At 45.2% G+C, this 15,757-nt stretch overlaps 1 protein-coding gene across 4 annotated transcripts in view; it reads left to right on the top strand.

Annotated features, from left to right (window-relative positions):
• Positions 1-12,064, top strand: part of slc2a9l2 (solute carrier family 2 member 9, like 2) — an 82,141-nt gene extending 70,077 nt beyond the window's left edge. For 3 of the 4 annotated variants that reach the window (XM_028959964.1, XM_028959961.1, XM_028959962.1), the window contains exons 13-14: positions 829-956; positions 11,580-12,064. In XM_028959964.1, coding sequence (XP_028815797.1) covers positions 829-956; positions 11,580-11,831 — 380 coding nt within the window. In that variant the 3' untranslated portion in view covers positions 11,832-12,064. The remainder of the gene's footprint in view (positions 1-828; positions 957-11,579) is intronic. The other variant, XM_028959963.1, reaches the window with a different exon arrangement.
• The last annotated feature ends 3,693 nt before the right edge of the window (positions 12,065-15,757 follow it).

The raw sequence follows: 15,757 nt of genomic DNA, 5'->3' as shown, positions 1-15,757 counted from the left end.
AATGTGGAACAGCAGAAGTATGCCGTGGTGGTAAATGCATGAAAGTTAAATGAATGAAGACTTGATATATCTAATGCATATGTATATTTGGGTACTTTTCTTTGCTCCAGTGGGATACTAGAGCCCATGTTGGGCTCCGTGCCACCTGTGCCACCCCTACTTGTATTTATTTGCACATGTACATGTAAAAGTAAATACAAGTTATCAACGTGTTTTTCTTTAGCACCGGAGACCTATATGACGACACCGATGGCAGAATATTCGGAACAAGCTTGATCATGCAGATGCTGGCCAATCTCATCCATTCATGCAAATGTCCCTGAGCAGCTGGTAGCCAATCACATTGCAATCACATTCCCCTTTTGGGAAACATTTAGTGGTTTTTCATTGTATTGCTGAAGGTTGACATTTTAAGTGTGTGTATGTGTGTGTGTGTGTGTGTTTGCACTGTGATTCTGCTCTGAGATCTGATTCTTCAGCCGCACCATTAATTAGACAAACTGAACACCTCATTAACACCGGAGAGGGCAGAAATAAACCCAACTACTTCTAATGTGATGGAAGCCTGTGTGTGTGTGTGTGTGTGTGTGTGTAGCATCACTGGTCTGAGCAATGACTGGTGCCTTACCGAGTGGTGATGTGTGTGGCTGTGCATCGAAATGCTGGGTGTGTGTTGCTGCCGTTTCTGTGTGTGTGCGTGTGTGGCTGTAACTTTTGTTTTACAGATGCATGTGTGCATAAAATTGTGTAATTGCTTATGTGTAGCGCTGTACATTGGGATGCATACATAATTGTGTGTGTGTGTGTGTGTGTGTGTGTTGTCTGCAGGTGGGATCCCCTTCATCCTGACAGGGGAGCTGTTTGAACAGTCTTATCGCTCCGCTGCATTCATGATCGCAGGAACCGTCAACTGGCTCGCCAACTTTGCTGTCGGGCTGCTGTTCCCATTCATTCAGGTGTGTGTGTGTGTGTGTGTGTGTCTGTGTGTGTCTGTGTGGCTGAAACCATCGTCAACCAGCATAATAACGTTGAGCCATGAAGAATTAAGATGCCAACTTAAATATAAAATGTGTTTTGGGGCAGAGGCCACCGACAGTGAAGGCTTTTGGTCATCTGCCTGGACCAAAAAAAGAAAAATACAATTTCACAAACACTGATTATTATTATTATTATTATAATCTTATTATTATATTTTCAACTTAATGTCACTGCTTCCATTTCTGAGAGTTTTGGATCTACAATAGCAGGCCCATTTAACAAAGTTAAGTCTATATCTGTAGTAAAATTACCTGCAGGTTTTTAAAGGAGCTAAAAAAATGTTTATTGGTGTTCTTTAAAAAGGTTTTACTTCAGAATCTGAATAAATGCAACCATAGTCTGTGCAAACTTTGGAACTACACAGCAGCGTACAGTACAGGCCAAAGGTCTGGACACCTTCTCATTCAACGTGTTTTCTTTATCCTTTACGTTTACCATTTACGTTGGTAGATTCCCACTGAAGGCATCAAAACTATGAATGAACACATGTGGAGTTATGTACTTAACAAAAAAAGGTGAAATAAGTGAAAACATGTTTTATATTCTAGTTTCTTTGCTCTGGTTACTGCTTTGCACACTCTTGGCATTCTCTCGATGAGCTTCAAGAGGTCGTCACCTGAAATGCTTCTCCAACAGTCTTGAAGGAGTTCCCAGAGGTGTTTAGCACTTGTTGGTCCAGCTCACCCCAAACCATCTGGATTGGGTTCAGGTCCGGTGACTGTGGAGGTCAGGTCTCCACTTTTTGTTAAGTACGTAACTCCACATGTGTTCATTCAAAGTTTTAATGCCTTCAGTGAGAATCTACCAACGTAAATGGTCATGAAAATATAGAAAACACATTGGATGAGAAGGTGTCCAGACTTTTGGCCTCTACTGTATATTTTTAATTAATGCCGTTTATATTGAAAATGGAAGAAATTAAATGGTCTTGTGTTCCACTTTTTGATTATGTTCGTGTGCGAAATATTTAGTTTTGTGGTGTTCAGGAGTTGCCGCGCATGACTGGCGTGTAGCATGAAATCTCTGACGGAAAGATGGGGAGAATGATGTGAGGAGCGCAATCGATCGCAGGTGCGCCGGGCTCCACCTGCCTGAGGCGTACGCTTGCTTCTCCACCGTGCCGTGATCTCCACCGTCTGTCCTGAGGTGCTGGGCTGTAGGCTTGTGTGTGTATTCTATACAGAGTTATGTGTGGTTTGAATATAGACCTTTTTGATCCTTTCTGGTGCTTCTAGCTGTGCCGTCATCTCTGCTTTTGCCTTGCGGCTATATATATATATATGTGTGTGTGTGTGTGTGTGTGTGTGTGTGTGTATATATATATATATATATATTAGTGGTGGTCATAGATCATTTTTTTAAAATCTAGATTAATCTCACTGTAATCTTAGAATTAATCTAGATTAATCTATATTAAATTATATTAAAATGGCTCATTTGAATTCTGAAGTCTTTGAGAACGGGTTTCTCAAGCCAGGTGGCGCATTGGACCAGGGGCTCATCTCCTGTTTCCAAAATGCATCACAAACTGCTTGAGAAAGCTGTTGTACTATGATAATTGGTGATGAAAATAAATTATGTTCAATAAGATGTACTTGTGTTTACCAACTGTTTATTCAGTTAAACAGCTGCATCCATGTTACCACGTCACGTTTGATGTGGTAATTTCACAGTTCGAAGACTCGTTCTCACCCCCTACAGTGCAATTCGGCTAGGTATACATCCGCGCTAAAATATCAAGGTGAAAGTCATCATAGTGTAGCGGTTCTTCTTCTGCGTTGTGTAACTTTTTGATTTTGTTTCTTGAACCACAAATGATGAGCTGACACCCAAGAGATTTTCTGTGCAAAGTGTATTCTGTACAAAAAGCAAAGTCGCGTCACACATCGCGTCTTTCTGCACCTCTCTCTACAATATACAGTATTAAAAGAACAAAATAAAAATATTCACAAAATAACACACATGCAAAATATTCCTAATATGTACATAAATTAAAATGAAGGCAATAACTTTTTGAACACAAACCCCACGCACCTCTCACAGCTCACGCCATAAGAAAAATGGAAAATAAAAAGACACAAGAAAGAAGAAATATACTTATAAATCTAGTGTAACCATTTAACTCCGGCACAATAGCTTGCGTAGTATAGACCCAGCTCCCAATACAACTTTGTGAATAGATTAACGGCGATATTTTTTTTAGCGCCCGATAAGAGTCTCACGTTAACGCAGCACAAATTTGTCCTCTGCATTTATCCCATCATCCTTGGTAAGCAGTGGGCACAATGACAGGTGCCCGGGGAGCAGTGTGTGGGGACGGTGCTTTGCTCAGTGGCACCTCAGTGGCACCTCAGTGGCACCTTGGCGGATCAGGATTTTTTTTTTTTAATATACAAGTGAAAGTGAAGTGATTGTCACATGTCACATATCTATATAGGTGTGTGTGTCATTTCATTTCTATTTTTTAAACATTAAAACACAAACATAATATTATAATAATTCTGTTTATTTATACTGTGATGTACGTTAATGTGCACGGACTTGGGAAAAGGTCAGCAGGCCGCTGCGGTCAGCCGCATCAGCTGCCGCGCTGCCTGAGCTCTCAGAGATGCGCGGTCATCGTAACCCGTCCCGGAATCGTGCGAGGAATCGATTCCTCCTGCACCTGCGCATTAAAATAAAACGGCCGGGTTTTCGACCACAAGCTGGCGGAAGAGCTTCAAATGTCAAGTCTCATGGTGCCCGGCGTCCTCTTTCCCCTCATTTCTCACCTGGAGGTGCCTTTGTCGCTTATTTCCTGGCACCACAGGTTCCATTCCCACCCTCAGAACCCCAGAGATGACCAGCAAACAACGGAGCCTCACCAAATCTCTGAGGGTGAAGTGGTTGTCATTGTGAGACACTGCAGCACAGCACATGGTGACACAACGAAACGTGTCCTCTGTATTTAACCATCACCCTTGGTGAGCAGTGGGCAGCCATGACAGGAGCAGCGTGTGGGGACGGTGCTTTGCTCAGTGGCACCTTGGCCTTTTGAACCGCGACCTCCTGGGACATTGGCCACAGGGCGGGGTCTCACCCAGAATCTAAAAAAAGGAAACCACACCCACCGAGGATTTTATTATCCGCGTGATGGGTGATTTGATATCATCAATTTAAAATGCCTCAGTTCTCCTGCCGTAAAACAACACATGTTCCGTACGTCCAGAGATCGGAGCAAAATAACTATTGATTTCGCCAAATTGCCTGGAGCCTGGATACGTTTCGACTGGAACGGCAGCCTCTCCGGGCCGTGGAGGGTTGTGATTTGAATAACCCTCCTCTGCCTTGATTGAACTGGGACGGAAGCCCCCAACTCATGAATTTTTCAGCTGTGTGTAGCAAACAAAAGGACTGAGCTGGTCCCATGGAGAACTGGATCATACCTGAACCCTGCTCGGGGTCAGGGGTCAAGCTGGAGGCCACTGGTGACTCATGCTCCTTGTGTTTCATCTCTCTTATGCTTGTTATGTTGGTTCGAGCAGAGAAGTGGGGCTCACAAATGACAACAGGAGCTCAGCTGAATGTGTTACGTTCAATTTAGCGGGTAACACACTCGCCTCTGAACCAGAAGAGTCCCAGGTTCGAACCCCACCTGCTGCCATCGTGTCCCTGGGTGTCTCCAGGGGACGGGACTGTCCATGTAACTACGGATTGAAAGGCGCTCTGGATGAGGGCGTCTGAAATATGATGTAAATGTAAAATGTTTGAAAGTGAAGAAGTGAAAGTGAAGTGATTGTGAAAGACTGCTGCACCGGGGCTCCCCTTTCACTTCAGTCAAAGCCAATTAAATCCATTTATGCAAATTACATACAGCAGACGGCGTTTTTAATGCGGGTTAAGCGGCTGCCTTTTCAAGAGTGAGAAACAATGATCTGTTGTCGGTGCGATGTGTACATGTGAGCAGTTTTTATGATTAATAGCAGCGATTGACAGTCGTAATAACAAATATGGGGTGGTAGGAGCCCAGTGGGTAAAACACTCCCACTTACTACCATAATGTCCCTGAGCAAGACACTTAACCCTAAGTGTCTCCAGGGGGGGACTGTCCCTGTAACTACTGATTGTAAGTCGCTCTGGATAAGGGCGTCCGGTAAATGCGGTAAATGTAAATAACGCAGTGGAAATGTACTTAATTAAAATGCAAGGAATTCATACTGACACCACCATTCAGAACTGCACCACGTGACCGTTAGATTCAACTTTATTGTCATTACACATGTACAAGTACAGGGCCACGAAATGCAGTTAATCTGGCTTCATTGTCCATCATATTACATGATCACCGGCTAGATTTTAATTCCTCACTTTTAAACGTTTTGGTGCCGTAAACTCGCAGGACTATAGGGGAGGAAAGGTCTACCTCCAAAATGATTTAAAACCAGACATTTTATTTAAAACTCTAAATGTGTCTTATTGAAGAACTGGCTGGTTTATTGGCTGGTTACCAGCCCCCCTCGCCGCCCTCACCGAGCCGAGGTCCGTCTCGCTAGCTAATTGGTTGTGCGACCTTTCAGGAGGCCCCAGGAGAGTAGCTTCAGGGACAGAGGGACAGACCCTTTTTCTCTACAGTAAGTCAAGTGTGGTCCCCCCGCCGAGGTGAGGAACGCAGGAGACGTCCAACTGTCCGCCCCTGATTATCCTGCAGTAGAACCTCATGAGCTGTGCCAGGCTGACCTGGTTGTAGTGTGTGGGTAGTGTAGTGTAGTGGCCACTTTCATACAAAGCAGTGATGTTTCATGAGTAGTGTGTGTGTGTGTGTGTGTGTGTGTACTGATTCTCAATTAATCTTGATTTTTTTTAAATATGCAAAATTCCACTTATCAATTGATGATATAATAATGCTGTAGTGTTGTGTAACATATTATAAAAAGTATAGGCGATTTGTGCATGTAGTGAAACAGGATTAAACGTGTGAAAATGTGTACACATTGTGTGTGCGTTACCAGAAACGTCAAGACAAGCCGCCTGCGTTTCCCGTGCCCTCGTAGCGACCGTGCTGTTTTCCAGGAATATTTGTCCGGAGGTCAGCGAGGCGGAGAATGTGAGGCGCGGCCTGGCGTCCCCCTCTCTCAGCTGACCCGAGGTCCAGACACACTGTGTCCCATGAAAGTCACATGCGTTTTTCACACACCCGAGTTACATTCCTGTCGCCGGCGCATGGTAACAAAATGCATTGATTTACTGTACCTAGCAATCGATTACCAATCGATTGTTTGCGTGCGTTTGATAATGGATGCCGCGGCTTAGTCGATTTGGGACACTTTCTTGCTGTGAATCAAGCACGGCAAGCTTAGATGGCCAAAAAGAATCAATTCTAAAGATTCAGGTTTGTACAATCTTCGATTGGTCTCTGTTGCATTCTAAATCGTTAAGATAATTTAATGTAGAAAAAAAAAAACCTCATCTCTCCGTTCCTAAAGTGCCTGGGATTTTGCAGTCAGTAGTGTTTTCCCTAAAACAGCACTATCCACATTAGCGTAATTTCATCATTATAATAATTATGATAGTAGTTATAAACATAGTTCCAGGCAGCGCAGTGACACATGGAATGAGCGGATCAGTTCCAGGGGAGCCACTTTTATTGTATTAATGTTTGCAGTTGGTATATATGAGAATGTCACATGTGATACACAGCAGCACAGCACATGGTGCACACAGTGAAATTTGTCCTCTGCATTTAACCCATCACCCTGAGTGAGTGGGCAGCCATGACAGGAGCAGTGTGTGGGGACGGTGCTTTGCTCAGTGGCACCTCAGTGCCACCTTGGCGGATCGGGATTCGAACCGGCAACCTTCTGATTACGGGGCCGCTTCCTTAACCGCTTTTTTATCAAATCTGAAACTAAAATAGCATTATATAGTAAAAAAGGAATTCAATGATAAATACGAAACACAAGCAGGCTAAACGAAAAAAAAAAAAAAATGTGCCGCTTGTAGCTGGATGGACTTGGGGCTTCGATGAAACACTCGACTGATGCAACACAGACATTTACATCTCCAGCATTTACCAGACGCCCTTATCCAGAGCGCCTTACGATTTTGTGGTGGCCATTCCACTCCAGACCTTCTTGTGTGTTTCTGTCGAGCTTTTTTTCTCCTGTTTTATATTTTAATCCTCACACATTTATATTTCAGCCCATTTCAGCCGATTCACAGTGCATCATTTTATCCCTCATGATTTCCAAAGCATGAGAAACATGCATTAAAATTTGCTTTACTTCGTACTATGAAAGATTTGAATTGATTGATTTTGCCTGTTAACTCTGGTAATAACACTACGTGTCTGTGTGTGTGTGTGTGTGTGTGTGTGTGTGTGCGTGTGCGCATGTTCCTTCGGGGTCAGTGCCGTTCACAGTTGGCTTCACAGCGGAAGTCTGCTTCAGGTTCAGTGCTACTCGGTCGCGTCTCTGTTGATTTGAACTGTCAGCTTGGTGGTCTCTTTCACTGAGTGTGTCTGTGTGTGTGTGTGTGTGTGTGTGTGTGTAAGAGGTATCTCCACCTCCGTGTGTGTGTTTGTGAGTTATTATGACGAACGAAGGCGGCGCTCGGTGCTCACGTCCACGGATGGAACCCGGGGAACGGAGCCCGGCGCCGCGGCGATGGCGCGTCACCTCCTGTCTGACCTTGCCCACAGCACTTCCTTTTTCAGCAGGCCTGCTACATCATCCAGCTCACTGTGTAGGTGTGTGTGGAAGAAGGAGCTTGGAAGCCCCGGGTTAGTGTACTCGCTGTGTGTGTGTGTGTGTGTGTGTGTGTGTACATGATCGTCAGTGAACACATCACGGGTGCTCAGCCTCCCTCAACCCCAATCTGACACCAGGAGGAACCGCGGCTGCCGGAGAAAGAGGAGGAGGAGGAGCAGGAGGGAGCCAGACAGCGACAGGCGTCTTGAGGAAAGGTCAAAAGGAGCGGCAACGTTTCCTCGCCTGGCAGCAGCGGGCGGAGTCACGCATTGTGCTGTCCGCCGAGTTTGGTGTCTAATTAGGTTGGAATTGCCGATGGTCACCGATTTAGCTTGTGGAGAAAGATTCCTGATAATTGTAATTCGAGGCCAATTTTAACAAACGTCCATTTGCTTTAATAGATTCCTAAGTGAACGGTCCATGCGTTTCAAATTCAAATTTTATTTAGCGACTGATTCGAATCCCGATCCGCCAAGGTGCCACTGAGGTGTCACTGAGCAAAGCACCGTCCCCACACACTTCTCACCAAGGGTGATGGGTTAAATGCAGAGGACACATTTCGTTGTGTGCACCATGTGCTGTGCTGCTGTGTATCACAATGACAATCACTTCACTTTAAATGCAACAATGGACACCATTTTTTTTGGTGTCTAGGTTTGCAGTGAGTTAAACGAGCGCAGAGGTGGCCCATCATCGGAATTTTTGCCAGGATGAAGGTTCCATCTGTACCCGGCTCCGTTCCATGTCTGTTAGTCCCCTCGTGTTGTGACTGGTTTCGAATGCATGCTTTTGAAGATTTTGAAGCCATTAGTACGTACCGTTTGGTGCAGGCCTGCAAAATAAATCCTGACGAAGGATTTTCGGAGATTAGTCTGCAGGAAAATCAAGTGAGAAGTCGGGGGGGGCGATGGGCGTGGGATCTGTATTTGCCTTCCTGAGGCATTAGTTGTGCGGGAAACTTTTGTTGCATGAAGTAGATATTGGGTAACAGCAGCATTGACATGCTTCTGGTTCAACGCGGCACCCGACAAGCGTTGCGCCGCAGTATTTTTGATGCTTTTCACTGCACCTGAGTAACTGACAGGAAAGAACTGACGGCATCGAGCAAGGTGCGCAGCGGAAAGGGAAATTACAGAAGAGACTGTTGGGGGGGGGGGGGGGGTGCGAGAAGAGGAAGCAGAAGCTGAGGAGACAGCCGTGGGACGGCTGGATGAGAAGAGACATGACATGAGTGTATTTTTAGCTCCGGAACACAGAGTAGCACCGCTCGGCCAGTTTGGGCCCCTGGGTGGTGGGTGTTGGCAGGGGTGGAGGGGTGGGCAGCCAGGGTGGCCAGATAGAGCCGCAGGCTGTTCTACAACCTGGCAACTCGCCCCTGCACGCACTGAAACCTGTATGGTTCGCTTTTTATTCTGTGTTCATGTAGTTTTTCATGTTGTATCATGCCCTGTGCCTGAATATTTTGCTTTTTTTGCTACAACTGATTTCTTTATTACAGTATTTTTTTTCATTATGATTATTAGAGTATTAAATAATCATCTGATTCTCGATCCTGACAGGCCTGTAAAAGGTGCTGGCCTTATTAAACAAGAGGCATGCTTATTCCTAATATGACATTTACATTTATGGCATTTATCAGACGCCCTTATCCAGAGCGACAATCAGTAGTTACAGGGACAGTCCCCCCCTGGAGCAACTTAGGGTTAAGTGTCTTGCTCAGGGACACAATGGCAGTAAGCTCACATATTTCAAATGATTTGTTTCTGTATTTGCAGGTTTTTGCCATATTTTTCGCCGTTTGCTGTAGACGTGCGTTTATAGTGTAGAACAGTTGTGAGCTTTGTTGGAGAGGGCAGAAGCTCTGAATGAGTATCAGGGTGTCAGGAAAGCAATTTAAATGAATACGCTGCTGGGGTTTTCTGGCTGAGTCATAGTTGCTGAGTTTTTGAATATGTGTGTGTGTGTGTGTGTGTGTGTGTGTGTGTGTGTGTAAATTAGCTGATGTGGTCTTTCAAATCTCCTGAAAGCTCATTACTGCAGCAGCAGCCGGGACTTTCGCTGCTTTCATCTTCCGAAGCCACCGTTGCTTGTGGAGGAATGGAACGGCGGATAATCCCCCCTGAACGATGCGCCGTGTGTCGCCGCCAACGAGCGCCAGCGGAAGGGGAGATTCCGAATTCCGGCACGATGCTCCGGCCCGCGAGTCCCTGGCGCCGCGGACAGAGAGAGACCCAAGGTGCCCTCCGAGGCGGCCGTCACCGTCCGTTCCCCACAGTGGCGCGGGCGAGCGTGAAATCCCACCACGGCAACAAGATACCGATGAGTATGCAGGTCACACACCGACACGACACACACACAGAAGATGCGGATCCATGTGGGCCACGCCCGGGCCTGTGTCTTACACTCAACACCCTTCATAGACGTTGGTGTGTGTGTGTGCCTGAAGCTTCCCAACAGACCTCACCTGAGTAACTGGAGCACGACAAATGAACGTATTTCACTGGACTCACAAGAACATTACATTTTCTTTTAAATGGTGCGGCCTCGCCATCTATTTTTATGCCTGAGGAGCAAACCGTGTTAATCATGAAGTCAGCAGCTGCATCTGTGTGGTGGAGACGCCTCTTCTCCTCCGTTCGTTCGTTGCCGTACTGCAGGTGTGGGTCCGCCTGCTTTGCCGTGAGAAAGTTTTCAGTTAATTTGAGTGAAATCTTCGGTGTGTGTGAGTTTTTTTTTTTTTTTGTACAATATAAAATGATTACAATGCGATTTGTATGAATTGCGTGCATGTTGTTGTGTGCACTTCTAGGGTTTTGTGTTTCAGGGTGACATACGGACTCCGGATTCAGCACCACAGACAGCTCCTGCATTGATCATAATAATGTTAATAAGTAGTAATGACACTCCAGATACTCCTCTGCATGTGATAGGCTCCGCCCATCAGGATCAGGATCTCCGCCCCCTGCCTCGCAGTTTGTTTGTTGCTTGATTACTCACTGGATTTTTTTGGGCCCTTTGGTCTCCCAGGGTTCTGGTTCGGTTTTGGGAGCTCGTTGCTCTCGTCGGATTAGAGCCGACCACTGACTCGGCCCCGGGCCAAGCGGCTCGTAACCAGTAATCTGAATATCTGTGTTTATAATCTGTCGTTAATCTGCATGATTGACGGCGCAAGGTCAACTTTCAAGGATTTTATTTCCCTTGTCTTTTTTTTTTTTATGGATGACATTCGGACCGCAGTATTCATGGGATTCATTCGGCTTAAAACGTTGAGGGTGCAGAGCGGCGCGCTGCATTCAGACGGCCTGCTCTGTTTCATAAAATGCTCTGCGGTGTCTCCCGCATGACCTTGGTGAAGAATCCATTTCCCAGAACCAAAAACCAAGTATGAACGGTATCATATCAAAATATTACCAAAATGTAGATATGTACACGTATACTGATTTTTGCATCCATTTAAGACAATTTAGTGGCCTTTATACTGCTTGACAAGTTACTATTTAAATATATTCTATGTATTACACATTAATTATATGAGTATTTGTACCAGGCACTACAGCACGGAAAGAACCTGCCAGGCTGTTGTATTCAGGCCGGGTTGCATCAGAATCACTCCCCGACCCCTGTGTCATGCACGGTGATGCTCCCAGCATGCACCTCTGCAGGGCTATTTTTAAAAAAAGCATGATTCACTCCACATCTGGGCAGCAGCTGGCGCAGAGGGGCGGGAGCGATGAGCTCCGGCCGCGGATTCGAATGTGCGGCAATAAGAAAAAGAACCCGTCCGCGCTGACGCGCTGCGCTGCTTTCTTTCTGCAGGAGGCTCTGCAGGACTACGCCTTCGTGGTGTTCATGGTCATCTGCGTCATGGCCTCCGTCTACTTCTTCTTCCTGCTCCCCGAGACCAAAAGCAAGACGTTTCTGGAGATCAGCCAGAGCTTCGCCAAAATCAACAAGGTGTCGGACGCGCCCGACCAGGAGCTGGAGGACGTCCTGTCAGCCAAAGCCAGGAGTCGAGACGAGGCCAACGGGGTGGCCGCTTCGGTTGTAGAGATGGAGAGCTCCTTTTAAATCCATGCATTGTGCAAAATGTAGGCCAAAAAAGTCATTCATTTAATGGACGGCTCATTTAAACGAGCCACGTTTTAAAGTTTTTTATTGTTGTCTGTCTGCCTTTTGTACAAAATACTGATTTATTTTTTATGAAATTGAAGTGCAGGCCATTTTGGTGTGTTTACGGTACAATCACACATTCACACATGTCGATGAGACTAAATAAATTTTTAATAAAAAAAAAGTGGCACACAATAACTTGTCTGGATGTGCATTAATTTAGGAATCAATTGAACTAATCCAATCTAATAATTGTGCAAATTAATTAACAGTGAAACATTCAATAATTATCACTTGACAGGCAGTTCACATGTATTTATGTATTTATGAATTATGAATGGATATCTAGCACCGATAAACTGGTTTTATGACCCTTTTTCTCCACTTGCAGCCTGAACAGAAAGGCCCAGATTTTTTTTTTTTAACTTGTCCTCATTACAGTAAAAACCATTTAGGAAAGTGGAGAGTTTAAAACAAATCTGTGGGAAAATGTGTCACGGAGGATTACAGGCGTAATAATGGAGTCCCTGGTTTTATTAGGCCCAGAAGAGCCAATGGCATGAAGGCTTAGGGCTGGTTGAGTCGTCGGCTGAAGCTGCAGATACAGCTCCATGGTGGAGTAGATACGTGACCTGCACAAGCATCTTCAGTCCTCATTATCTCAGGACCTCCGGGGTCTGTTCTTCTACTGGACTGATTCGTACAAAAGATCTTCCCTTGTATGAAGTCCATATGTGATTGACCTGATACTCACGTTCATGAGTTTTTATCTCTGCCACAGGGTCGTCCGCACAATTGACCAAAAGTTTTATGATAAGACAAAATTTCCTTTGGAGACTGTACCATGTGCTGGTTTAGGGTGGTTCACCTACTTTATTCGTCTGTTCTCGCCCATGTGTGTATGAAATGGTGCATGGGGAAGCGTCGGGCGGCCCGTCGCACCACGGCATGCTCCTGTGTGAGAGAGTTTCCGAGCTTCCTGTCTGGTTCCTCTCCTTCCTGAAGCCTGGGACACTCTTGAGATGGATGGATCTCCAGTCACCCGTTTTTCAGGAATGCCCCAGAAGTGCATCCTGGGAGATTCTGGATCGCAATGGATAAATGATGACCTCTTCAAGTTCCAGACCCCCATTCCTTGGTTTTATTATTGTATGTAGGTACCAGAGATGGGAAGTAACAAAGTACCATTTTCTACCAGCTTTTTACTTTTATTACATATATTTTTCATTTCGAAAAAAGGCTTCTTATTGTAGTTTACATGAATTTGAGTGCTATTATCTATAATAAACCTATTTGTAGCTCATTTCACACCTTAATTGGACCGGGCAAACATAGAAATATACTCCTAGTTTTTAATCTTTATTTTATTTCTCGTAACTTTCACGTCGGATACGTTCAGTTTCTGTTCCCTTCAAATTCTTTTAAATGAGCTCCAGCCAGGTCCAGTTTGCAGTGCAATATTTATAAAGTTATCGTGAGCTTCAGAGCCCAGACCTTTTCATTTTCCCACGAGTGAAGGATTGTCGTTGACTTTTCCGACACGAGGATCCGTACTTCTGCTGGAGTGAAGAACTGGGCTGCTGAATAATAAAGAGCAGTGGAAACCGAAGCGCGGCGCCTTATTATTAGTACCGTGCTGACATGAACATGTTGCCTGACAGCTCCTGTATGGTGTGCAGGTCTTCCGGCGGCGCTCTGAGCACGTTTCGTCCCGGCAGGCGCAGACAAGAGTGTCTCTAAAACGTTGCCTAAGAATCAGTCACGCCGTGACGGGAAACGTATCTGTGCTCTCAGCCACATTATTGATTTCTCTGTGTTTTTTTTTTTTTTTATTATTTTTTTAAGCTGCTGATTTGCCTCTATGCATCCGACTCCTTGTTTATGGCTTTCCGGAACGTTCCAGGCCCTTGGCCAGACGGGTACATTTCGGTCAAATTCATTGAAAGCGTATGGACACAGATACTGCTAATGCTGCTGTTCCTCCAGCTAATGACTGCAGAGGATGGCCGTTATCGGCTATTGACATTCCTCTCAGCATGATGATGTTCTTTCCTCTCTGCAACATTACACTGTGAAGGTTTGAAATGACCGAGGAGAACTAAGCTAAAAAGGATGAAAATTACCATCACATCATGAGGTTTAAACACTTGGTTTAAAGGTTCTCCTGAAGGATTACGAGGTCATGGGGAGGTCATGGGTCCTGGATGATTTAGGAAATTTAACCTGTAATTTAAGATTGTGAATTGTTCTGGATGAAAGTGTCAATTTAATGAAATGAAACGTAAAAAACGTGATTTATGGGAGCTTTTATTTAAAATAGTCACATTTGAAATGGAACAAATTGGATGGCACAGTGTGCAGCTGGTTCCACTGAGGAGGGATGATGTTGTTAACGCTTACTGGCCCGGGACAGGCAACTCCGAGAGGAATTCAGAATTTCAGAAATCTTCTCTGTCATTGTAATAGTAAAGTAGTTAAATGTACATGACTTTATTAAAGACAGCCAGAAACATCGCTCACATTGTCGACAGGCTTTGCGTTGCCAGATTGGGGGGGCTTTTAAAACCGAATGAATTGCTTGGTTTTTGTGCATTTGGTGTTGAAACAATCATGTGACTTGGAACACTGTAAACTACAGACTAAAGCTTGTATCCATCAAATCGGGTCAGAAAAGCCTGAACGCCACCATCAGGTTGAGGAGGAAATAACAATCCCCTGCTACTTGGCTCATTTGCAGTCTGAAAGCGGAGTTTCGCTAAATGCTCTTTGCATTCCATACGAATAGTAGGAAATGTTCATATGAAGACCGCTTTTCTAAAGTAGCTTCTAGATTTCGTCCCAGCTCGTCTAGTCCACTCGTGCAAATTTCCTGAGTAAGTTGTGTGACCCTTGCTGTCTTGCCCGGCGCCACCGAGGGGCTCAGCAAAGTTCCCACAGCTCCATCTCCGCGCTCGCCGCTTTGAAGTCGAACTTGTTTGAAGTTTCATGGGTCAGTCATTCCGGGGGGGGAAATGGAGAGTAATGGGGAGAAGGTGAGGCCTGAATGCCCAATGCGAGCCGCCACCATCTGTTCTAATGATTATGTAAAAGTCCAGACCTCCGCGCTGCCCTGCACCGCGTTTCATTCACGCCGGCACTTTTTTATTTCGGAAGAAATAAGGTTTGCTCCCCTGCCACTTTTCACTTATTTTTGGAAACCTTATGAACAGTGGACCCAATCATATTTATTGTCATTTTCTCATGCACTTTCCTCCTAGACCTACAGCAAAATGAATGTGCTGAAAATATTGAAATATTTAAAAAGTGAGCAATAAAACCAATACAAATTCTAAAAAAATATTTACCAAAAAAGGTGTGCATTAAAACAACATTGTATATCACATCATCATCATGATCATCATTATCATCATCATCCCCTCCAAGTTTGAATTTGGTGGCCCTTTTCATAAACAGTAGCCTAGATGGTAACACACTCGCCTATGAACCAGAAGACCCAGGTTCAAATCCCACTTACTACCATTGTGTCCCTGAGCAAGACACTTAACCCTGAGTGTCTCCAGGGGGGGACTGTCCCTGTAACTACTGATTGTAAGTCGCTCTGGATAAGGGCGTCTGATAAATGCTGTAAATGTAAATGTAAAACACAGACCTACTGGAAGGACGCCTCATGCTATCTTCTACCCCACCACCAGCCCTTCCAATTATCCGTCCGTCCTGATGTCTCTCATCCGGTACCCTGTTGGCCGCGGCGGACTCTGGCTGCCTGTCCCCCGCGGTTCCTGCCTGAGGTGGAGGAGTGAGTGTCAGGTTCATTAATGCCGCGGAGATTTGCTCCCCTGGCGCCACCTGCCCTGTCTCTCGGCACGGGGAGTCTCGCTACATGA

The sequence above is a fragment of the Denticeps clupeoides genome, chromosome 18 (assembly GCF_900700375.1).
Source record: "Denticeps clupeoides chromosome 18, fDenClu1.1, whole genome shotgun sequence".
Taxonomy (NCBI): Eukaryota; Metazoa; Chordata; class Actinopteri; order Clupeiformes; family Denticipitidae; genus Denticeps; species Denticeps clupeoides.
This window is presented reverse-complemented; position numbering and strand designations above follow the sequence as displayed.